This window comes from Oryctolagus cuniculus, chromosome 4 (assembly GCF_051225735.1).
Source record: "Oryctolagus cuniculus isolate XC-2025 breed Fujian yellow rabbit chromosome 4, ASM5122573v1, whole genome shotgun sequence".
Taxonomy (NCBI): Eukaryota; Metazoa; Chordata; class Mammalia; order Lagomorpha; family Leporidae; genus Oryctolagus; species Oryctolagus cuniculus.
In genome coordinates, this window is record NC_142870.1 from 55,129,457 (window position 1) to 55,154,203 (window position 24,747).

Genomic DNA, 24,747 nt, shown 5'->3' on the forward strand with positions numbered 1-24,747 from the left:
GAAGATAGACACTATGGCAATAACTAAGAATGCTTTATGTCTAGTAACTTATACTAAAGCGAAAGATGAACTGGTGATCAAGGAAGATATACTACATACAGGGCAGCAAACTTAAATCTTTTTTCCATCTAGTTTTATTTGAGATTTAAGCAACAAGTATTAACTTCCCACATACTTTAAAGAAATGTTACAAGACAGACTATCCAGGCCAGCACTGTGGTGTAGCAGATAAAGCTGCCACCCACAGTGCCGGCATCCTATATGGACGCTGGTTGGAGACCTGGCTGCTCCACTTCCAATCCAGTTCTCAGCTATGGCCTGGGAAAGCAGTAGAAGATGGCCCAAGTCCTTGGGCCTCTGCACCTGGGTTGGAGACCCAGAAGAAGCTCCTGGCTCCTGGCTTCGGATCGGCCGAGCTCCGGCCATGGTGACCATTTAAAGAGTTAAGCAGTGGATGGAAGATCTCTCTTTTTGCTTCTGCTTCTGCCTCTGCCTCTGCCTCTGCCTCTTGGTAACACTGCTTTCCAAATGAATCAATAAATCTAAAAACAAGACTACCAGAATAACTCTTCAAGAAAATTATTTCAAAAATTAATTGTGTTCCAGCAAAGGAAGAATTATATGAGTAATATCCACATTTAAATTTATTTAAGTGAAAGAAGAACTAAGCCATATAAAAATAAAAGGTTTCTTTGGGAAAAAATGGAAATTGTGGTAAGAGTTACACAGAAATCAGAAAATATGTACAGCAAACAATAAAAGGAAAAGGAAAACATTTAGAAGATAAATTACATCTACTTTGACCTATGTCTGTAGGATCATGTAGTATATCATCCATGGTGGAAAGAACAATGCCTCCTGAAAAGGGTCAGGTGCATAATTCATTAATGGTCTTTTGTAATTAATCCTATTCTTGGATAAATTATTGATTCTGTTCCTCTCTTTTATCACACAGGTGTCCCGGCGATAGTAGTGGCCATAACTGTGGGAATTATCTATTCTCAGAATAAGAAAGACTCACAATGGGAGTTAGACTACCGGCAAGAGGAAATGTGAGTTTATATTTTTGAAAATATCAATTTATTTGAGATAAGAATATAACTATTCAGGCCGGCGCCGTGGCTCACTAGGCTAATCCTCCGCCTTGTGGAGCCGGCACACCCAGTTCTAGTCCCGGTCGGGGCACCGGATTCTGTTCCGGTTGCCCCTCTTCCAGGCCAGCTCTTTGCTGTGGCCAGGGAGTGCAGTAGAGGATGGCCCAAGTGCTTGGGTCCTGCACCCCATGGGAGACCAGGATAAGCACCTGGCTCCTGCCATCGGATCAGCAGCGCACCGGCAGTGGCCATTGGAGGGTGAACCAACGGCAAAGGAAGACCTTTCTCTCTGTCTCTCTCTCACACTGTCCACTCTGCCTGTCAAAAAATAAAATAAAAGAAAAGAAAAGAATATAACTATTCAGTGATGTTGATTCCAAATGTTATATGCATCTCACTTTTGACTGTCACATTTAGAGGTGGGCATTACAAAATCTCAAAGAACACATCATTTTTAATGCAGTGACATGGAAATTTCCTAGATAAGTCATTTGTAAAGCAAATAATCAACTAAACTTCTAAATCTGAACTTTATTTTCTTAAATTTTCTCCTTTCATTGTCTGAAATATCTGAAAACATAATAGGTATGATCCCTAATTACTCATTTTGTATAATCCTTAGTTTTCTCATTTAAAAAGCAGGAATGTCAATAACAGTAAAACCTATTCTGGGATTACTATAAGAAGTCCAGCAAGAATGAAAACATTTAATAATTTGAAAAGCACTATGCATTTGTCACTTCTATATACTGATTCTACATTGATGGGATTATAACGAAAACTTACCACACAAACTAAATTGTTCCTGTGACTCCATTGTAAATAACTAATCATCAATAACAAAAGTATTTGGATGGTGTGTGCTTTTGATGTGGGAGGAAGAGAAGAAAACTGGACTGAACTGGTACTCAACGCTTTACATGTTTTTTTGCTGCCAGTCAGCAACTGCTCCTTAAACTAAACTACCTTCTCATTTTATAAATCCAACCATTCTTATCCCCAGATTCTACCTTAAGTCCCAAACCAACCCAGATGAAAACCAAACACTTGGAAGTGTTCAATAACCTCCAAAGGTAGGCTGTAGCATCAGAGGACTTACCACTCCCATGACTGACCATGCCTAGCTGTAGGCCATGTGGCTGATGGCCTGGCTGGATTTCATACTCCTAGACACTACTTTCTCTCCCATATGGGCACCTGTTCCAGTTCTGGCTGCACTACTTCCAATCCAGCTCCCTGCTAATGCACCCGGGAAAGCAGTAGAAGATGGCCCAAGAGCCTGGGCCCATTATCCATGTGGGAGACCCAGATGCTGTTCCTGGTTCCTGGCTTAGGCTTGGCCCAGCCCCAGCCATTGCTATAACTCTCTCTGTAACTACCTTTTAAGTAATTAAATAAATCCTTTTTTTCCCCTAAAAAGAGACTGGGAAGTAGTTCTCAACAGGATTCCATTAAATTCTTAGACAAGTGCCCTCCTATTTCTTCTGTGTATGGGTTGCAAAGCAGATGGAGGCAGGAAGTTTATCCTCCAGTTACAGGTAAAAAGAAAGACTGAAGATAAATTTTATTTATTCTTACCACTTTAGTTATGAACCTCTTCTGTTGAAAGCAGGCATGCCTTTTTATTTTTTAAATTCATTACAGAGATGAAGACCTTCTCAGTTTCCTCCTACATCATTCAGACTGGAAATATGATTTTGATCATTCAAATGATAACATTCCAATGCATAAAACAATTTAGAAGTCCTTTGGCATGTATAATAATGGTGTTTTACCTCTGGGGAAAGAAAACAATAATTGAATAGAAGGGATTCTCACATGATTTTATTAATACCTGGCTGCCTACCTGATGCCCCCGCTGGGCTAGCAGCTCCTTTTCTTCCCTCCTACACCTGCTCATCTCATTGTCTTTCCCATCTCAGTTAATGATAATTCCATCCTACCAGGTGCTCAGGCCTAAGGTTTTGGAGTCACCTTTCATCTTCCTACATCCTACATCCAGCCCATCAATAAATCTGTTTGTTTTTAAATATATCCAGAATCAGACTATTTCTTAATATTGCCTCCTTTGGGCCAAAGCCACGTGGATTAATGCAGTAGATTCTTAGCCTGGTGTCCTACTTTTTCTCACACCCTTCTCTCCTCACTTCACCTGGAATAATAGTTTTAAAACGCAAGACACGATCATGTCATGTCTCTTTACCTTTCCCAGAGTGTAAGTAATCATCTACAAAGTCCCTACATAATTTATATTTTTCTAGAAATCCCATCTAATCATTTCTGGCTCAGCCATATCCTCCTGTTTGTTGTTTCTTAAGCTCTCACTTCAAAGTCTTTCAACTTGCTATGTAGCCTTTTCCTGGAACACCCTTCTGTCATCTATGATAGGTCTTTGATAAATATCACTTTTTTTTAATGAGACTTTCCCTGCCTACTCTATTTTTAAAAAAAATACCCCCTCCTACACACAGACACATATACATTTATACAGTAATTTCTACTCTTACTACCTGTTTTATTTTTTCCACAGTATTTTGTCATCATCTGATATACTTTATTACTTACTTTACTTATTTGTTTATTTAATCTATGTCTAGACAGAAGAATGTAAATCCACTACAGAAAGGATTTTTGCTTGGCCCACTGCTATACTGTGTTTGAAATAATGTCTGGCACATAGCATATACTCTGTAAACACAAAATGAATGAATTGACTCAACAATGCCAGAAAGTAGTTGTTATTTTTCTCACCTCAGATAAGGAAAAAAATACTACTACAACTATAACCACCAAAAAACTCAAAATAGATGCAGTGAGGTTAAATAACTTTCTCAAACTCTTTTAAAATATCACCATTTGTAAAATGTCTACAAATAAGAGACTACTTACATAAATTCTGATATAGTGACATAATGGAATCATATACAGTTGTATAAAATAATGAGGTTTTTTTATTCTGTTATTGAATGATCTTTGAGGTATTCAGGTAAGTGAGCTATAGATGAATGTGCCAAATATTATTTGATTACAAATCAAGGAAAAATATCCATTTGCTGGTGTATGCCTAGCCTTAATTTGAAAGGATACAGAAAAAATACTGATTGAGTGGCTGGAGACAAATGTAGAAAAAATTCTTGTCTAGTTATGATCATTTCTATACTTGATATTTAAAAAAAATTTTTTTTGACAGGCAGAGTTAGTGAGAGAGAGAGAGAGAGAGAGATAGAGAGAAAGGTCTTCCTTCCATTGGTTCACCCCCCAAAAGGCCGCTAGGGCTGTGCGCTGCACTGATGGATCCGAAGCCAGGAGCCAGGTGCTTCCTCCTGGTCTCCCATGCGGATGCAGGGCCCAAGGACCTGGGCCATCCTCCACTGCACTCCCTGGCCACAGCAGAGAACTGGACTGGAAGAGGAGCAACCGGGACAGAATCCGTCGCCCCAATCGGGACTAGAACCTGGGGTGCCGGTGCCGCAGGTGGAAGATTAGCCTAGTGAACTGTGGTGCCGGCCCTATACTTGATATTTTTAAAATTTTATTTAAGTTATACCAGTTTCATGTATTTCATATATACATATTTAAGAATATAGTGATACTTACCACTCTACCCTCCCTCCCACCCATACACCAAACCTTTCTTCCTCCTCCCTCTCCCATTCCCACTCTTAATTTTACAAAGATCTACTTTCGTTTACTTAATGATCATAAAATTAACCCTATGCTAAGTATAAGAGTTCAACAAATAGTAGGAAGAAAAAAAAACCTGTTCCTCAACAAAAGAGATAAGGGCTGTAAAGAATCATCCAGTCTCAAAATGTCCATTTCACTCTAATACATTACGTTTTAGGTACTCTATTAGTTACCTTGGATCAAGGAAAACATATGATATCTGTCTCTTTGGCACTGGCGTATTTCACTAAGTATAATGGTTTCCAGTTTTTTTCATTTTGTTGTGAAAGACAGGATTTCATATTTTTTATAACTGAGTAGTACTTTATAATGTATGTATATCATAATTTCTTTATACAGTCAATAGTTGATAGACATCTGGGTTGATTATATACCCTAGCTATTGTGAATTGTGCTGCAATGAATATGGGGGTACAGATAACTCTTTCATATACTGATTTCTTTTAGTTTGGGTAAATTCTCAGGAGTGGGATAGCTGGGTCATATGGTTGGTCTATATTCAGATTTCTGAGGTATCTTCATACTGTCTTCCACTGTGGCTGCACTAATTTACATTCCCACTAACAGTGGATTATTGTACCTTTCCCCCCACATTCTCACCAGCATTTGTTGTTTGTTGATTTCTGTATCTATGACAGCCATTCTAATTGGAGTGAGTTGAAACCTCATTGTGGTTTTGTTTTGCATATCCCTGATGGCTAATGATCCTGTTCAAGTCCTTTGCCCATTTCTTTTTTTTTTTTTTTTATTTGAGAGGTAGAGTTACAGACAGTGAGAGGGAGAGACAGAGAGAAAGGTCTTTCTTCCATTCGTTCACTCCCCAAATGACCACAATGCAGGAGCTGTGTCGATCTGAAGCCAGGAGCCAGGAGCTTCTTCCGGGTCTCCCATGCGAGTGCAGGGGCCCAAGGACTTGGGCCATCTTCTACTGCTTTCCCAAGCCATAGCAGAGAGCTGGACTGGAAGAGGAGCAGGTGGGACTAGAACTGGTGCCCATATGGGATGCTGGTGCCACAGGTGGAAGATTAACCTACTGCGCCACAGTGACGGCTCCCCTTTGCCCATTTCTTAACTGGATTGCTTGTTTTGTTGTTGTTGAATTTCTTGTGTTCTTTGTAGATTCTGGATGCTAACCCTTTATCAGTTGCATAGTTTGCAAATATTTTCTCCCATCTGTCAGTTGCCTCTTCATTTTGCTGAGTGTTTATTTTGCAGTGCAGACATATCTCAACTTGATGTAATCCCATTTGTCAATTTGGGCTTTGATTGCCTGTACTTCTGGGTCTTTTCCAAAATGTCTTTGCCTATGCCAATATCTTGCAGAGTTTCCCAAATGTTCTTTAGTAATTTGATGGTATTGGGTCATAGAGTTAGGTTCTGGATCCATGTTGAGTGAATTTTTGTGTAAGGTGTAAGGTAGGGGTCTAGTTTCATATTTCTGCATGTGGAGATCCAGCTTTCCCAACACCATGTGTTGAAGAGACTGTCCTTGCTCTAGGGATTGATATTAGCTCCCTTGTCAATGTTGTGCATGTATAGATTGATTTCTGAAGTTTCTATACTGTTCTATTGGTCTACACATCTGTTTTTGTACCAGCACCAGGCTCTTTTGATTAAAACTGCCCTATAATATGTCTTGAAATCTGGTATTGTGATGCCTCCAGCTTTGTTTTTGTTGTGGTAAGATTGCTTTTGCTATTCAGGGTCTCTTGTGTTTCCATATGAATTTTAGCATTATTTTTTCCAGCTCTGAGAAGATTGTCATTGATATTTTGATTGGTATTGCATTCAATCTGTAAATTGTTTTCTGTAGCATGGAAATTTGATGATAATGATTCTTATAATCCATGAAAATGGAAGATTTTTTTCCTATTTTTAAATGTCTTCTTGTATTTCTTTAATGTTTTGTAATTTTATCATAGAGTTCTCTGACCTTGGTTATATTTATACCAAGGTATTTAATTCTTTTTGTAGCTATTTTGAATGAGATTAATCTTTTATTTTCAGCATTATCTATGGGGCTGGCACTATGATGTAGTGGGTAAGGCTGCTGCCTGCAGTGTCGGTATCCCATGTGGGTGCTGGTTCAAGACCTGGCTGCTCCAGTTACAATCCAGCTCTCTGCTATGGCCTGGGAAAGCAGTAGAAGATGGCCCAAGTCCTTGGACCCCTGTACCCATGTGGGAAGACCCGGAAGAAGCTCCTAGCTCCTGGCTTCAGATCGGCGCAGCCCTGGCCATTGTAGCCATCTGGGGAGTGAACCAGCAGATGGAAGACCTATTTCTCTTTCTATCTCTGTCTCTGTCTCTCTCTGTCTCTCTCTCTCTCTGCCTCTCCTCTCTCTGACTGTGACTTTCAAGCAAAATAAATAAATCTTTTAAAAAAAGAGTTTTTTATTTATTTGAAAGGCAGAGTTAGAGAGAGGCAGAGCCAGAGAGAGAGAGAGAGAGAGAGAAGTCTTCCATCCGCAGGTTCACCCCCCAAATGGCTAAAATGGCGAGAGTTGGACTGATTTGAAGCTAGAAGCCAGGAGCTTCCTCCAGGTCTCCCACACAGGTGCAGGGGCCCAAGAACTTGGGCCATCCTCTACTGCCTTCCTAGGCCATAACAGAGAGCTGGATCAAAAGTGGAACAGCCAGGATACGAACTGGTGCCCATATGGGATGCCGGCACTGCAGGTGGTGGCTTTGCCTGCTATACCACAGTGCTGGTCCTGGGATTGATCTTCAAAATTCTTACCCTACATTTGATATTTTGAACCAAGTAGATATGCTACATATTGAAAAATAACATATAAACAATAACTTGCCTGAAATCAGACACCTTGTAAATGACACGCTGTTACACTTAAATTCAGGACTGTTTAAAACAAAAGCCCATTTTCTTCCCATTAATTTTAGAATTGTAGCAGAACCAACCCATTTTGATTTTCTACATAATTGAATTCTTACAAGTCATCTCAGATGCAAAAAGATAGTGATTTTTAGCAGGACATTTAAGTGAATGTCAGTAATGTTAATAGTACAGAGAAACTGTTTGCATACCTTTCTTGGTCTGTTGAAATAATTTCTCTCTTCTCCAACAGCTGCTGGCTGGCAATTCCAGAAAGCAATGATTTTATAAAAAGTCCATTTCTGTGGTCATTCATCATACCTATAACCTTTATTCTCATTGGCAATGTTGTTATATTAATTATAATCACAGTCAAAGTACTATGGAAGAATAACCAGAATCTGACAAGGTAAGATTCCTAATGAATGGGAAGCTGCCAAGCAAGGCTCATCTAGCACACAGTACAATACCATGATACAACAAGAATTCCTGGAAGGGTTTTCAAATGCTTAGATAATGGTAGAGGCATGTGGTTGTTGAGAGATTGTTCTATTAATCTTTTTTTTTTTTTTAAGATTTCAACAGACTGCACCCACACACACAAAGTATAGAGTACTGTTTGAGTAGTAGTTTTACCGTTAATTTGCATACTACAACACATTAAGGACAGAGATCCTACATGGGGAGAAGGTGCACAGAGACTCCTGTTGTTGATTTAACAATTTACACTCTTATTATGACGTCAGTAATCACCCAAGGCTCTTGTCATGAGTTGCCAAGGCTATGGAAGCTTCTTGAGTTCACCAACTCTGATCTTGTTTAGACAAGGCCATAGTCAAAGTGGAAGCTCTCTCCTCCCTCCAGAGAAAAATACCTCCTTCTTTGATGGCCCGTTCTTTCCACTGGGATCTCACTCAAAGATTATCTTTCATTTAGGCGTGTTTGTTTGTTTGTTTTTTTTTGTTTTTTGCCACAGTGTCTTGGCTTTCCATGCCTGAGAAACTCTCTAAGGGCTTTTTAGCCAGATCTGATTTAGCTCTGTGAGACTATGCTTATTTCTAGTAGATTTTCTATGAATACATCTGTGACCTAAGAGTAAGTTCACAAATGGATCCACTCAACTTGAACAGATGAGTGAAAACCACCATCTTTCATGGGATTATAATCTTGGGAATATAATCAAAGGTTTTCTATATGAGTAATAGTTCATATTAAGGGTAAATATGAGGAAGATATTTTCACTGATAAACATTAAAACCTACATTTTAATTGCAATGCAGGAAAAACTTGATGAATACCTCTCAGTGTAATGGTGAAGAAGGTTATATTTCCTTTATATAAAACTGTTCATTTTATTATTTTTAGAAAAGAGTTATTTACCTGAAAGAGTTATAGAGATAGAGGAAGAGATGAGAGAGAGAGAGACACACACACACAGACAGAAAGAGACACACAGAGAGAATATCTTCCACTTGCTAATTCACTCCTCAGATGGCCCAGAATGGCCAGAGTTGGGCCAGGCTGAGTCCAGGAGCTTCATCAAGGTCTCCACATGAGTGGAATGGGCCCAAGTACTTGGGCCATCTCTTGTTGCTTTTCCCAGGCCATTAGCAGAGAGCTGGATTGGAAGTGCAGCACCACCCAGGATATGAACTGGCATCCATATGAAATGCCACAATGCTGCTGCCCCAAAACGATACCTTTGTAAATCGCAGACACCAAAAGCATATTTCCAAATGTTGACTGATAGTCTGTGGTTCTTCAGTTGGCCAAGTTATGATGAAAAGGATGGTATACTTTAGTTGCCTAGAAACGATCTTCCATTTATCATTTAGCCATGTAACAAAGCCCCTCAAAACTTAGTGGCTTAAATGAAAAACATTTACTATTTATCATTAGTTTAAGTGTTAGATGGGTAGGTGTTTGGTCTTGAGTGGCTTGAATAGCAATGGATAGTATACCAAGCCTCACTCCTATACCTGGCAGTTGGTAACTGGTTGATAGTGGGTGGCAGCTGTTTGGGTAGGGAGCTGCTGGGAAAACTCACCTCTGCTCCATATAGTCTCTTATCTTCCATTAGGCTGGGAGAGGTTTCTAAATATAGTGGTCTTGGGGTTCCAAAGAGTGGTGAGGGTTGGTAAATTCTAATGAGCAAATGCTTTCAATTCTTGCTTGCAACATTTGTTAATGTCACACTGATCAAAGCAAGTCATGAGGCCAAGCTCAGATTCCAGGGATATAGACTTAATTATGAGAGGGAAGAAGATCACCCCACATCTAGATAATCTTTTTTTTCCTGTATCCATCCAAGGCATAGGAAGGTACCAGATGATCCATAAAGGAATTTCCTGCTGATTTATCCTATAGTAATACTCACTAAATAAAATTCCATTCCAATGAGTAAGATGATTGTTAATGAAGTTTGCCTGTAGTAGAAGTAATTAAGGAACACTTTTCATCTGATTTGATATCAGTGCATTTTTTAAACAAACCTTGCTAAATTAGCATTTCTCAAAAGTGACATAACATCTAGCATCATTGTTTTTCTGCCGGAGGCATACTGTTGTTAAATGATTGATTGATCTATCTATTTATCTATCTATACTATATATGTATATATATACTATATATAGTATTCCCATCAAGGTGGCATGTACCAATGCCATCTCACTAGTCCAAGTGATCAATTTCTGTTCACAATTGATCATAACGGTAGGACTAAGAGTCAAAGGGATCACATAAACAAGACTAGTGTCTGCAAATACTAACTGATAGAATAATAAAGGGAGAGAACGACCCAAGATGGGAAGCAAGATACACAGCAGACTCATAGAATGGCAGATGTATATATATTTTAAATAGAAGAGTAATAATGATATTGATAAGTCAAAAAACTAATTAATAGTGTTTTCTTTCTTGCTCTCCTCTTACCTAGCACAAAAAAGTTTTCATCTATAAAGAAGATTATTAGCACATTTTCTATTGCAGTTGTTTTTGGAATTACCTGGATTCTGGCATATTTTATGCTAATTAAAAATGATGACATCAGACTGGTCTTCAGCTATATTTTTTGCATTTTCAACACTACTCAGGTATGGTATAGATTTGTCTGAAAGTAGCAGAAACAATCTGTGGTGAAGAAGATATCACCCCAGACCAAAGTTTCTTCCTTTTAAAACTTCCTGAAGGTCATCACTAGTTGCCTTTAGGAGTCTCTGTTTATAAAATATGTCATGGGAAGAGGAGGGAAATTTCTTTAAGACTCACTTGCTGTGATCTTTCTGGGTTATGGTTGAGCCAAATTATTGCTTTTTCTCTAAGTAGAAGAGATTTTCATCAAACTGATGGTTGAAGAGACACATTGTTTTCTTTTCTTCAATGCAAGGATTCATGGAAGCTCTTTACCATGGTTGGAGCTTCTATAATGCTCTTGACTGGCAATTTTTTTTCTTTCAAGACTAAATATTTTATTCCATTCCCTCATGGCCTATAAGATTTCAGTTGAGAATTCTTCCATTAATCTAAAGGAGATTCCCTTATAAGTGACTTGATGCTTTTCTCTTGTTGTTTTAGAATTCTCTTTGTGTTAGATGTTCGACAGTTTGATGATAATACACCTTAGAGAGACTTTTGATGTTGTTAAATCTATTAGGGATCCTTAGGACTTCATGGACTTAGATGTCCATATCTTTGTCAAAATTTGGAAAGTTTTCAGTAATTATTAATTGAATAAGTTTCCTATGCCTTTTCCCTTCTCCTTTTTTTTTTTTTTTAATATTTTATCTTTGACGGGCAGAGTGGACAGTGAGAGAGAGAGACAGAGAGAAAGGTCTTCCTTTAGCCGTTGGTTCACCCTCCAATGGCCGCCATGGCCGGCGCATTGCGCTGATCCAAGGCCAGGAGCCAGGTGCTTCTCCTGGTCTCCCATGGGGTGCAGGGCCCAAGCACTGGGGCCATCCTCCACTGCATTCCTGGGCCATAGCAGAAAGCTGGCCTGGAAGAGGGGCAACTGGGACAGAACCCGGCGCCCTGACCGGGACTAGAACCCGGTGTGCCTGCGCCGCAAAGCGGAGGATTAGCCTATTGAGCCACGGCGCCGGCCTCTCTTCTTCTGAAACCCCATAACTTGAATGTTTGCTCCATTAATGGTGTCCCATAGTCTCAAATCCTTTCTTTATTCTTTTTAATTAAGAAAGTTTTCTTATCCAACTGTGATATTTGAAAAGACTTCTTGTCTTCAAGCTTAGAAATTCTTTCTTCTGCTTGCTCAATTCTACTGATGAGACCCTCAATTTAATTTTTAATTTAATGTATTGAATTCCTTTAAAAATCTATTTATTTATTTGAAAGGCAGAGAGGGGCTAGCACTGTGGTGTAGCAGGTAAAGTGGCTGCCTGCAGTGCCAGCATCCCATATGGGCACTGGCTTGAGTTCCAGCCCAGCTCTCTGGTATGGCCTGGGAAAGCAGTAGAAGATGGCCCAACAACTCCTTGGGCCCCTGCACCCGTGTGGGAGACCCAGAGGAAGCTCCTGGCTCCTGGCTTCGGATTGGCACAGCTCTGGCCATTGCAGCCATCTGGGGGAGTGAAACAGCAGATGGAAGACCTCTCCCTCTCTCTGCCTTGCCTTCTCTCTCTGTGTAACTCTTTTAAGTAAATAAATAAATCTTAAAAAAAAAAAAAGGCAGAGAGACAGAGAGAAAGTGATCTTCCACCCACTGGTTCACTCCTTAAATGCCTGCAATAGCCAGGGCTGGGCCTGCCCAAAGCCAAGAGCCAGGTACTCCACCTGCGGAACACTCACCAGATGCATGGATAGTACTTGGGTCATCATCTGCTGCCTCCCAAGTGCATTAGTAGGAAGCTGGATCAGAAGTGGAGTACTTGGGACTTGAACTAGGCATTCAGATATAGGATGCAGGCGTCCCAGATTAACCTTCTGTGCCAGATGTCTGCCCCCAATGAATTCTTTAGCTCTAATATTTCTGATTTTTTTTAAATCTCTATCTTTTTGTGGAGTTTCTCATTCATATCATAGATTGTCTTCCAAATGGTGCTAAATTGTCTATATTTTCTTATGTCTCATTAAGTTTCCTTAAAATTATTCTTTTGTGTTATTTGGAAATTTGTTGATTTTCATTTCTTTGTGATCTATTGCTGTAAGTATTGAATTTTTTTAAGAGGCATAATTGTAACCTGTTTTTTTTTTCATGCTTCCTCTGCCCCTAATGTTAATGTTTGTGCACTTGGAGGGTCAGTTGCTTCTACCAATTTCATAACCCGTATAGTAGAAGAGCTCCTACTGGCTGTGTGTTCTAAGTTGTTGTTGGATAGGCTGTGTTGGCTTTAGTTTCAGATGGGTGCTTTAGTGAAGCAGCCATGTAGCTTCTTCAGCTGTAACCAATGTTGGTGATGTCTGTGGGTGTTTCAGTGTCCTCGGCTTTGGGAGTGTAGAACTGCACCTCCACTTGGGATGCAGCTACCTTGGGTGGAGTAGGTTCACTGACAGCTCTGTGTGGTGTGCCTGGCTGCAGGTGTAGGGTTCTTATCAGTTTCTGTGGGTCATATCAGTACAGGGCCACACATATGGACCCATGTTAGTGTGATCCAGCATACTTAGTAATGGGGTAGGGCATGTGTCAGTATCTGAGAGCTGTACAAGTAACTTCCTGGGATCTCTGGGGACTGACCAGCTCAGGGAGTTCTGCCCAACTGTTTTCTTGGGACTGAGAGTAGGTGAGTGTGGTCAAGCGGCTACTTCTCAGGGCCTCAGCAGACTGAATTTCCAAGAAGAGGATGCTCAACATCTTCCTGGGTGAGTAGGGCTACCTCATTGCTATCCAGCAACCTCAGCCAATTGAATCAATCAAGAAAAGCTGCTTGGTTGCCTCCTGGTATTGTGAATAGGTGGGCAGGTCCACTTGTCTGCTTCCCTGGGACTCTGCGGATTTAGTTGTTCAGGGTTAGTTGTCTGGTGGCTTCCTGGGGTTGAGAGTATATGGGTGGGGCCACTCAGCTGCTTCCAGGAAGGTGAGTGGGGCCATCCAATGTTTTCTTCAGGTCTCTACAGGTTGAGCCTCCCAGATTGTCCTGCCCAAGTTATTCTCAGGGCCATCAGGGAGTTGAAGGACCTCCTAGGGGCCTTACAGAGCTGGGCCTGTGGAGATGGTAGGAATAATGGATTCAAAGGAGCTTTGCCAGGAGGGGATCTCAAGATGGCTGCATGCAGCAGGAGGGTAGAGGAAGGAACGGTGGAGGCTGGGGTCTTTCTCTGGGGTGATGCAGCAACGTGGTAACCCAGAAAAATCCCTAAACTGAGTTCAGGGCTTTTGAAGGCCATAGTGTCCTCTAGCAATAAATACCTAGGTATCTGGCATGAGTGAAGACTGCTAAGAGACCACTGTTTACCTTTTTCCTTGGTTTAGAATTGACTTTGAGAGATGGAATGACAGATACTATGTTCTTAGTTCCTTTGATCGTAAGGCCATAGTATACCTTTTGCTCATTTTACTGTCCACACCCCTCAGTGGTGGAGTCCAAGGTTGGGGCAGGGGTGTTGGAAAACAGTCCTTTGGCCACCTTGGTAGCACAATTACAGATGCTTAGTTCACAGATACTGGCTTGGAGGCAGGGTTGTGGAGCTCTGCCTTGCAAGTCTGGTACTGGGCCTGGTATGACCTGGACTTAATTCCCATTCCCTCTTCAAGTAGGAGGCATCTTTCTTCACTCTGTGCTGCCTGGATCTGTGGAAAGGGTGATATGGGCAACGTTTTACTTCTTGCCTTCCTCAACAATTCTTTTCTATCACATTGAAACAGGCAGTATAGAGGGCAATTAAGACACTGGCGTCCCATATTGGTGCACGTAGGTTTGAGTCCTGGCTCTGTTCCTAATTCCAGCTTCCTGCTAATGTGAACCTTGGAGGCAGCAGGTGATGGCTCATATAATTTGGTCCCTGCCACCCACATGAGAGACTCAAATTATGTGCTTAGTTTCTGGCTTTGGCCTAGCCCAGCCCTGGATGTTGTAGTTATTTGGCAAGTAAACTAGTAGATGGGAAATCTCTTTGTCAAATAAATAAATAAGTACATGAAAATTAGAAATGTGTAAATAAACCAGACACTAAAGTCCTTTGCCTGGTTCCCCCATATAATATAATGTACTTTGGGGCTGACGTTGTGGCATAATGGGTAAAGCCACTGCCTGCAGTGCCAGCATCCCATCCGGACACTGGTTTGAGTCCCGGCTGCTCCACTTCTGATCCAGCTCTCTGCTATGGCCTGAGAAAGCAGTAGAAAATGGCCCAAGTGCCTGGGCCCCTGCACCTGTGTGGGAGACCCGGAGGAAGTTCCTGGCTCCTGGCTTCAGATTGGTGCAGCTCCGGCTGATGCAGCCATCTGGGGAGTAAACCAGCAGATGGAAGACCTCTTTCTCTCTGCTTCTCCTTCTCTCTCTGTGTAACTCTGACTTTCAAGTAAATAATAAATATTTAAAAAATAATATAATGTACTTTATAAGTATACTTTATTGTGTGAATAGGTATTCAAATGGGTGTCTCTGTGGAGAGATGCTTAGTGTAGGATCATAGGCAGCTATCATTTGCTCTGCTTTCTCCACAATGGGCCCATTGTTGTCTTTTAAGAAATATTTATACAATTTTAATTATGTTTAATAAACTTCAATTTCTTTTTTTTAAACAGAAGTTAAATGTGTTTCTGAAAAACCCTGTATGTAATGAAGCACTTTTTTAAAAAAGGATTTATTTATTTATTTATTTATTTGGAAGAGGGAGTTACAGAGAGAAAGAGGGGGAGGGAGCAAGAGAGGGGAAGGGGAGAGAGAGGGGGAGGGTGAGGGAGAGTTTGCTGATTCCATCCACCAATTCATTTCCCAAGGGGCCGCAATGGCCAGGGCTGAGCCAGGCTGAAGCCAGGAGCCAGGAGCTTCTTCTAGATCTCCCATGTGGGTGCAGGGGTCTAAGCATGGGGCATCTTTTGCTGTTTTCCCAGGCTCATTAGCAGGGAGCTGGATTGGAAATGGTATTTATATGGGATACCAGCATTGCACGTGGTGTCTTAACATGCTGTGCCACAATGCCAGCCCCAAAGGCAGCATTTTTTGAGTGATTATATTTAGTGTATATTTTGTAAAGATTAATGAGTACTTTCCTGGTTGAGAGTTTTTCTTTATATACCAAAACATATGAAACACAAGTTAATGTCATTTAATTCTTGGAAATGACTTTCTTTCATGGAAATTCTATAGACTTCCTGAAATCTTATGTTGCAGAAAGAAGTAGGAGAGGAAGTCAAAATTCTTCTTTAATTTTTCTCTGTTTCCATACCATCCTGCTTTTACTTTTTAAAATTATTTTGAAATAAATTTATACCCATAAGAAGTTGTAAAACAGCACAACTTTCCAAATTTGAATATCTTATATAACTGTATTATATTATCAAGCTCAGGAAATTGATACTGGTGCAACCCACATAGATTGCTTATTGATAGTCTTTATTCCCTGGAAGTGATTACTTTCATTCTAGATTTATTAATTTAAATGTGAATTAAATCAATATAATTTATTATCAAAATAGAATTATTATGGTTTTGTAACTATTTTTCTACACTAACTTTTGTACATGTAAATACTTTCTTCTTGACTAGAATATCAGTTGTCTGAGTGCAAAAAACATACTTGGGTGTATTTGTGATATACCCAATGTAACATCTTGTTCAATATCAGAATGTGCTGTACCCCTAATATTTTATGAAGAAAGTATGGTGTTTGATGACTATCTGATTGAGTTGCTGAAAGTGATAACCTCTGTGTAAAGGTGTCCCTGAGTCACATGGTTTTTCTTTTGATGAGTTAGATACCATCTGTTTGGTAACAATGAAGTTACTCTCTGCACTTTTAACTAGCGAGCTAGTCTATCTCTTGCCATTTCCTATGATTATATTAGTCAAGCTAGCAGAGTCTGAGTTATCATACCATAGCACCAGGAGTCTTCTATGATGGTACTCACAGATCATGATTCTAGAGATAAATATTTACAAGGCTTGAGGCCCAGTAGGTGATAGTCAAGGAGATATCTATGGGTATTTACTTTAAAATAACTTTGAAATTTTTAAATAATTTAACAATACTTTGGAAAAACAGCTCATGTCTCATATATCTTTTGTCCAGCTTTTCCCAATGATAGTATCTTATATAACCATAGTACATTATCAAAATCAAGAAACTAACATTGGTACAATATTATCAAGTATAGTAGCTACAGATGCTACTCCATCTGTTAGTTCCACAAAGAATGTTAGTGACGAAGTAACAGAGGTGCCTTCAGACTATAATATATTCTCTACTTTCTGTTAGCAGTTATAAGCAAGAAACAGAGTTGTAGATTGGATAAAAGAGGGGTTTTGGAGCCAAAGATAAAAGAATTCAGTTCCAGAGCCTACTCATTACTGCATGAGTAATCTTGAGCCAGTTATTTAATTTATCTGAATGTTGGTTTCCTTACCTATACCATGGATATAGTAAGACTTATTTTATAGGGTTTATTTAAGGATTAAAAGAGAAGGATCAAATGATGAGGATTGAATAAGAAGCAATTATCTGCTCCTAACAGGACTTCAATAAGTGGCAGTTTTCATTTAAAACATGTAGAAAGTCTTAGGCCTTTGCAGTTTAATCCTTCATATACATCTGGTCTTCATTTAAGTGCACAGAAACTGTGAATAGAAGGGCACCAAGTTTATAGTTATGTTGTGAAAATCTGTGAAACTTGAAATCACAGGATAGTAGAACTGGAAGAAAAATTAGGTATTGCAAAGTTAATCTGCCTCCTTTATGAAACTGAAGATAGCAGGAATTAGGAAGTGAACAAAGTTACTGAGCTAGCTAATGGCAAGCTGAGACCTGAGCTCAGGTCTTCAAAATGTGCTATTTTATATATGTGTGTATATCTATATCGATATTGATGTTGATATCGATATCGATACAGATCACTTGCAGTATAGGAAAGACTTTGCTTCAACCCTCAGATATGAAAGTAAATGGCAGCTGCCAAATGAAAAGTCCAAAGTGGGCAGTGGCTGTGCATGATGAAAAGAGTGGCTGGCAGGGAGAGAGAAAGTCTCATTCTTGATTCTGTACCTCAGCACTTATCTGATGTGAAACTTTTATTCTTCCTGCAGGGACTGCAAATTTTTATCCTCTATACTGTTAGAACAAAAATCTTCCTGAGTGAAGCTTCCAAGGTGTGGGAGTCACTGTCATCATCGACTGAGAAAGTGAAGACGCTGCCTGGGATGACTCCGATACGGCTGCGAGTGAGGATGTACAACATGCTCAGGTCCTTTCCTGCGCTACATGAACACTTCAGACTGCTGGAGCCATCGGTTTCTGAGGACATCACAGTCTCTGAAAGTGACCTAGCAAACTCAAGCATCTAGACTGTGTTACCTACAGTCATCTTTTTATTCAACATGTGTGAGTTTGACCTGTTTCCTTCTTACATTTTTCCAGAAAGTTTTCCTCAATATATTTTGCTCAGGATCAAGAATTAGGAAAAACCCATTATGTATCATCGTCAGGGATAATGGATCTTGTAGATTTTATAATATTCAATGGATTTTTACTCAAAGGAAGTGAAGAATTTCACACAGCATTCGAGATTACCATTGTTCTGACATCATGAAGTACTTATGATACACTTTGACAAAAATATAGAAATGTTTTTTACAATTTACTAAAGCGACATGGAAACAAAAATGCTCCTTCCAGAACAAAGTGACTCCTGGTGGGCAGTGTAGGGAGTGGTTTGTATGTATCGCATTTTTGATCTTTGAATTTGAAAGTTGTGTATGCTTATATTTTCATCACTAATGAATAATTTGGCACCAATTTAACCTCTTTTTTAATTTGTTTTGTGATCAGAAGAATCAACTCTATAGGAACCAGTCCTTGAGACTTATTAGTTGGCTACTAAATCCTTTGGATATTTCCTGCAAGTTCATAGTATATTTGCCCCCTTAATAATGAACTGACACAGAGATTCAAGAAATCAAAGTTGCAATCATCCCTTATGGCTTCTAAAAGATCTATCTACTCATGGAATTCCAAACACTGGAATTACGAATGGCTTCCTAAGTGAAAAGTGACCTCCTTTGGGGTGGGGTAAGTACTCCACAGAACATAGGAGGCACAGTCAGAATTGCTGTTTCTGTTTTGCCATCAACTAGGCAGCTGCTGTGAGTGCACTGAATTAATAGGCCAACAAGTGTCATGTGCCCTTGGCATACCCTTCTCAGCACTATCTAAAGAATGTGTGTTCTTATAGAAATAGTTGTAAATGACTATTGGATTCTTAGGCAAGCCATCAAAAGCCCATTTAATCTGTGTTACAAATGAGACCTTATGGGAGAATAGAGAAAGGAAAGGAAAGAGAATAAAGGAGGAAAGCAGTTCCCCAAGGCCAATGTTCTTAGTGGAGTTGCAGTGCTAGACCTAGAGGCTACACACAGGGCCGATGCATTGTATGTGCTAGGCCCAAGTTTGTATTCAGATGAAAATATGCTTAAATGAAAAAAAAAAAATCACTGAAGAGCCACATTTAGCCTGAGAGTAGAATGTATGTGTTTTCCTCCGTGATTATAGCTTTTTTCTTGGCACTATTTGCATCACTCTTGGGGTATAACAATTAACATTCCATATAATGTTCCAAAAATAGCTGTACCAAAGATATGCAAGCTCTGCATGCAGTTGTGGAGGCAAATTCAGGAGGATATTTGTATTCCCCTTTCTTCCCTGAAATCCTACCACTAGGAAATCATTCCCGTGATTTAAAGTTCTATCCCCTACACCAGTCAGCAGTCTTAGTTTAGCGATAGGAATCTTACTTAAATTAGGTGAAAAATCAGGGGGAATTTAATGGCTCAATGTTAAAGTCCAGCAGACTGAATGAGTTTTAGGTTGGGTGACTATATTCGTATGTTTCAGTTTGCCTACTGTAGTCCCAATTTCTGCTGGTCACCCAGACTTAAAAAGTACCAGCAGCCACTTTTACTTTCAAGTGTCCTGGTTTAGGACAAGAATACATGATGATGCTAGCTTAGGTCTAGTTAGAGCAACAAATTCTAAGAATGTTTCAGGATTCTTTTTGTCTATTTCCTGGCTCTTTGTGCTTCTGTGTTTCAGATCATTCTCAAATTGGGTTTAGGTAGTCAGAAAGCCTCTATTGGCCTCCCCAGTCCTATAACCTGATAATCTAATAGGAAGCGGGACTTCTTTTCTCTGATCATCCACAAGTCAAGTCTCACAAATGATTCTAATTTTAGTTATTGTTCCAGCAGGAATCAGAAAGCATGCTAAGTATTTAAAATAAAGAGAATTTAAAGCAGACAGTTGATTCTATGGTGTTTAAAAAGCTGAGACAAAATGAGGAATGCTGAAAAAAAAAACAAACAAACAAACAAAAAAACAAACAACTCAGCAGCAAAAAGAGAAAGCCGAAACCTCTCTTAAAGAGATAAAAGTAAGAATTACCAGAGCCGGGGCAGAGGCTCAACCAGGGTGAACCAGGAGAGGGAGAGCAGAAAAGGACCTTGGCCTCACCCTTTCTCCTGCACTGCAGCCCCCATCCATCTCTCACTGGCTACAGCCAGCTAGAAGCCAGTAGATTCCTGCTGTGATTCAGAGTGCACCAGGGCCTGGAGACGGAAAGACTTGAGAGCAAACATGCCCAGAACCAGCATATCCTGCTTGGGTTCTGTGCCCACAGGCATTGTGTTGAGGAAAGATTGGTCCAGCCTAGGTTACATACCCACTGTGAAGTGGAGGGATGGGGAATGGCTTGGGTGACAGGTGCATGGAGAATGGGCACTCATACCCAGGAAGGAATGCTGGCAGCAGAATGTTAAGGAGGTTCTACTGCATTTGATGACAAAATGTAAATACTCCCTGGGAAATGACCTACTTTGAGGCTCATCATCAATTCCCTTTTCTAAGCAGGGTATGGATTGAGTGAGATGGGTAGGGACAGTAAGAAATTATTTGGTATCACAGAATTAGAGGAGTAAGATAAAGGAAGAGAGGAGCAGAGGGTAGCTTACTTAAAAAAGAAAACAGAATATAAGAAAGAGAGACTCAGAGCTCTGCAGAACTTACTTTCATGCTACTGCACATTGTCAGCTTCTACTTTGAGGTTTTTGATTCATTTTGCATGATTCCAGTGCCTTGTAGCCTTTTGATGATTCCTTTGGTGAACAAACCATCCTGACCTTTGTATTTCCTTTCCTGGATCTTAACTAACAGGTCAGAGTTCCCTGCTCAGTTGTGAGAGTCTGGAATGTTTTTCTCCTTACCTTTCATACCTGGAAGTCTAGTTTGCCTCATTTTTACTGTCACCAACAAAGAGACATCATTATCAAACTCACTGCTATCAGCTTGTCATTGCCTCATTCAGACGAGCTTGGCATTCTTCGTAAACATTTAGGGAAACTAGGCCAAAAGTCACTTCCAGTGCACACCAATTTGTCAACCACTGGAGGTATCTGCCTCTATGGAACCCCATTAGTATGAAGCTGGACCCTCAATTCATAGCTCCCAAAGACGGAGCAAGCAAGGTAGAACTTCCAGGGAGGAGTAAGAGGGGAGATACAGAGGAAAGGTGGTAAGAGAGGAAACTGTTATAACAATTTAAATTCTAAAAGGTACTCACATGCAATTCAATAGACAACAAAACAAATAGCTTGATCAAAAAAATGAACAAATGGACATTATTTGAACTGAATGGACATTATTCCAAAGAACATGTAAATGGATAACAGGTATTTGAAAAGATATTCAACATGACTAATTATCAGGGAGCCACAAATCAAAAGCACAACAGGAAATTACTTTCCACCATTGGAATGTCTATTATTGAAAAGTCCAAAGGTAACAAGTGTTGGAAAGGATGGAGAGGAACCCTGCATACTATTGGTGGGAATATAAATTGGTATAGTTTACAGTAGAGATGTTCCTCAAGAGCTTAAAAATAAAGTATCATATTATGTAGCAACTATTTTGTATCCAAAGGAAATTAAGTTAGAGATATCTCCCATGTTCACTGTGGCATTTTTATACTTAGCCAAGATATGGAAACAACCTAAGTGTCTACTTATATAAGAATGGATAAAGAAATTGTGGGGTGTGTGTGTGTGTGTGTGTGTTTATTATTCAGCCTTTAAAAAGGAGATACTGATATTCACAACATTATAAATGAATCTGGAGGACATTATGCTAAATGAAGGAAGTCTGACACAAAGAAATACACTACATGATCTTGCTTATATATGGAATCTATGAAAAGTCAAACTCAAAATAACAGAGTAGAAAATGGTACTACTGGGGCTGGCATTATGATGTCGTGGGTAAAGCTGCTGCCTGTTATGCTGGCTTCCCAAATAGTTGCCCTTTGTGTCCTGGCTGCTTCACTTCCAATCCAGCTCACTGCTAATGACCTGGGAAAGCAGCAGAAGATGGCCCAAGTGTTTGGGCCCCTGCCACCCACGTGGGAGACTTGACTGAACCTCCTGGCTCCTGGATTCCGTGCTGCCGAGCCCTGCCATTGCTGCCATCTGGGGAGTGAACCAGCATAAGGGAGATTTCTCTTTCTCTTCCTATCTTTGTAACTCTGCCTTTCAAATAAATGAAAGAAAGGAAAAAAAGGAAGAAAAGAAGGAAGGGAGGGAGGGAGAGAGAGAAAAGAGAGAGAGAGAAAGGAAAAAGAGAAAGAAAAAGAGAGAGAGAGAGAGAGAGAGAAAGAGAGAGAGAGAGAGAGAATGGTACTGCCAAAGACCAGGAGATGGGGGAAAGGAGACCCAATCTTTCAGTTATAACATAAGTTAATTTTGGAGACTTAATATACAGCATGGTGAGCATAGTTATTTTTTTTTAAGTTTCCTTCTAGCCATTTTTTTTCTTTTAATTTCTTTTTTTTATTTTTATTTTTACAGAGAATTTAAATTTAAGTTGACAAGATATCAATAATGAATATAAATTTCCAAAGTACAGCTTATGGATTACAATGGCTTCCCCCACATAACGTCCCTCCCACCCGCAACCCCTCCCCTTTCCCACTCCCTCTCCCCTTCCATTCACATCAAGATTCATTTTCGTTTCTCTTTATATACAGAAGATCTGTTTAGCATACATTAAATAAAGATTTCAACAGTTTGTGAGCATAGTTATTAATAATGCATTTTACACTTGGAATTTCCAGAGACTAGATGTTAAATATTCTCACCACACACATACACACAAAATGGTAACTCTGTGAAATGATGGATTCGTTTGCTTTATTGTGGTAATTATATATATAATATATATAAACATCATGTTGTACACCTTAAATGTACACAATTTTTATTTATAAATCATACCTCCATAAACCTGGGAAAACTAATATTCACAAAGTGTATTTTTTATAAAAACAAAATCCATAATTCTTTAACCTATTAATGTCTAAATTTTGCATATTCTCTATACTCTTTGTCTACATACATTAAGAATTTTATATAGCTGTAATTACAATAAAAACAATTTATAATTTTCATTATTACCTGGTTATATAGTCCTATAGAATGATATAAAATGATGTAATTTACTAATTTTCCCTATTACTGTATATTTAGATCATTTAAATATTTCATATGGTAGTAATAATGTGATAAGTAAATTGGTACATATGTTTTTTCCTGCTTTCAAATTTTTCCTTAGGATGAATTCTCAGGACTCAGATTAAGTGTGTCAAAGGGTATGAACATTTGTTTATGTCTGGTATGTGTTAGTAAATTGCTTTGAAAACACTGTAATCATGTATAATGTCACCGACATTTAGAGTAAACATTTTCACATACACTTGTTAATTTTTTGTTGTTATTTATATCGTTTGCCCATTTATCAATTGAGCTATTGTTATTTTCCTAAAAAAATTTTGAATTCCTTATTTTATTTTTAAAAATTGAATTTTAATTAGTTTTTAACAGATTCAATGTGATTTGTAGATACAATTGTAAGAACATAATGATATTCCCTTACTCCCTACTTCTCCCTCTCTCCTTCCGACACTTTCCTTCTTCTTCCTTTTTTAAAAAATTTTTGAGACAACATTTAAAGTTTATATTACAGTAGAAAGGCTTAATACTTCACCAAATAAAAAGTTTAACAAGTAAAAAGCAAAAAGACCCTAGTTTAGTGAGAATACAGACAATGGTGACAAACAATGATTGAATGGAAAAATGAACATTTCACCTATATACAGTAAAAAGTAATCACAGATCATTAAAAATAAAGTCATATAACATTTTTTTTTCTTTTTCTTGCCTAATAGCTCTGGCTAAAACTTCCAGAACTATATTGAATAGCAGTAGTGAGAGTGGGCATCCCTTTCTGGTACCAGATCTCAGTGGAAATGCTTCCAGCTTTTCCCCATTCAACAGGATGCTCGCTGTGGGTTTTTCATAAATTGCTTTGATTGTATTGAGGAATGTTCCTTCCATACCCAGTTTGCTTAGAGTTTTCATCATGAAAGGGTGTTGTATTTTATCAAATGTTTTCTCAGCATCTATTGAGATAATCATATGGTTTTCCTTCTGCAGTCTGTTAATGTGGTGTATCACATTGTTTTGCACACATTGAACCATCCCTGCATACCAGGGATAAATCCCACTTGGTCTGGGTGGATGATCTTTCTGATGTGTTGTTGCATTCTATTGGCCAGAATTTTATTGAGGATTTTTGCATCTATGTTCATGTCATATAACATTCTTAACCATTGGTATAACAAAGGTATAAAACGAAGTTTTACAAAACTATATTTGCAGCAATACTGATGATACACACAGACGTTTCTTCTTTTGTCTTTCTTATTTGTTTTTTAAATTTTATGCTCCCACATGTAAGGGAGAATGGTATTTGTTTTGTGTCTGGTTTGTTTCACTCAACATGATGTCCTGCAGTTGCATCCATCTTGCTGCAAATGGTAGAATTTCATTCTTTTTTATAACTGACTAATATTCTGTTGTATATATATATACCACATTTTCTTTATCCATTCATCTAATGATGGACACCTTGATTGGTTCCAAAT

General features: G+C 39.1%; 1 protein-coding gene across 3 annotated transcripts in view; it reads left to right on the forward strand.

Annotated features, from left to right (window-relative positions):
- The window catches only part of ADGRG7 (adhesion G protein-coupled receptor G7), a 95,376-nt gene extending 71,860 nt beyond the window's left edge, over positions 1-23,516 (forward strand). Inside the window, exons 13-16 of one of the 3 annotated variants that reach the window (XM_002716610.6) lie at positions 956-1,052; positions 7,867-8,022; positions 10,549-10,705; positions 17,810-23,516. In XM_002716610.6, the coding sequence (XP_002716656.2) occupies positions 956-1,052; positions 7,867-8,022; positions 10,549-10,705; positions 17,810-18,067 (668 nt within the window). In that variant the 3' untranslated portion in view covers positions 18,068-23,516. The remainder of the gene's footprint in view (positions 1-955; positions 1,053-7,866; positions 8,023-10,548; positions 10,706-17,809) is intronic. The other 2 variants (XM_089331565.1, XM_089331566.1) reach the window with 2 other exon arrangements.
- Positions 23,517-24,747: the final 1,231 nt, after the last annotated feature.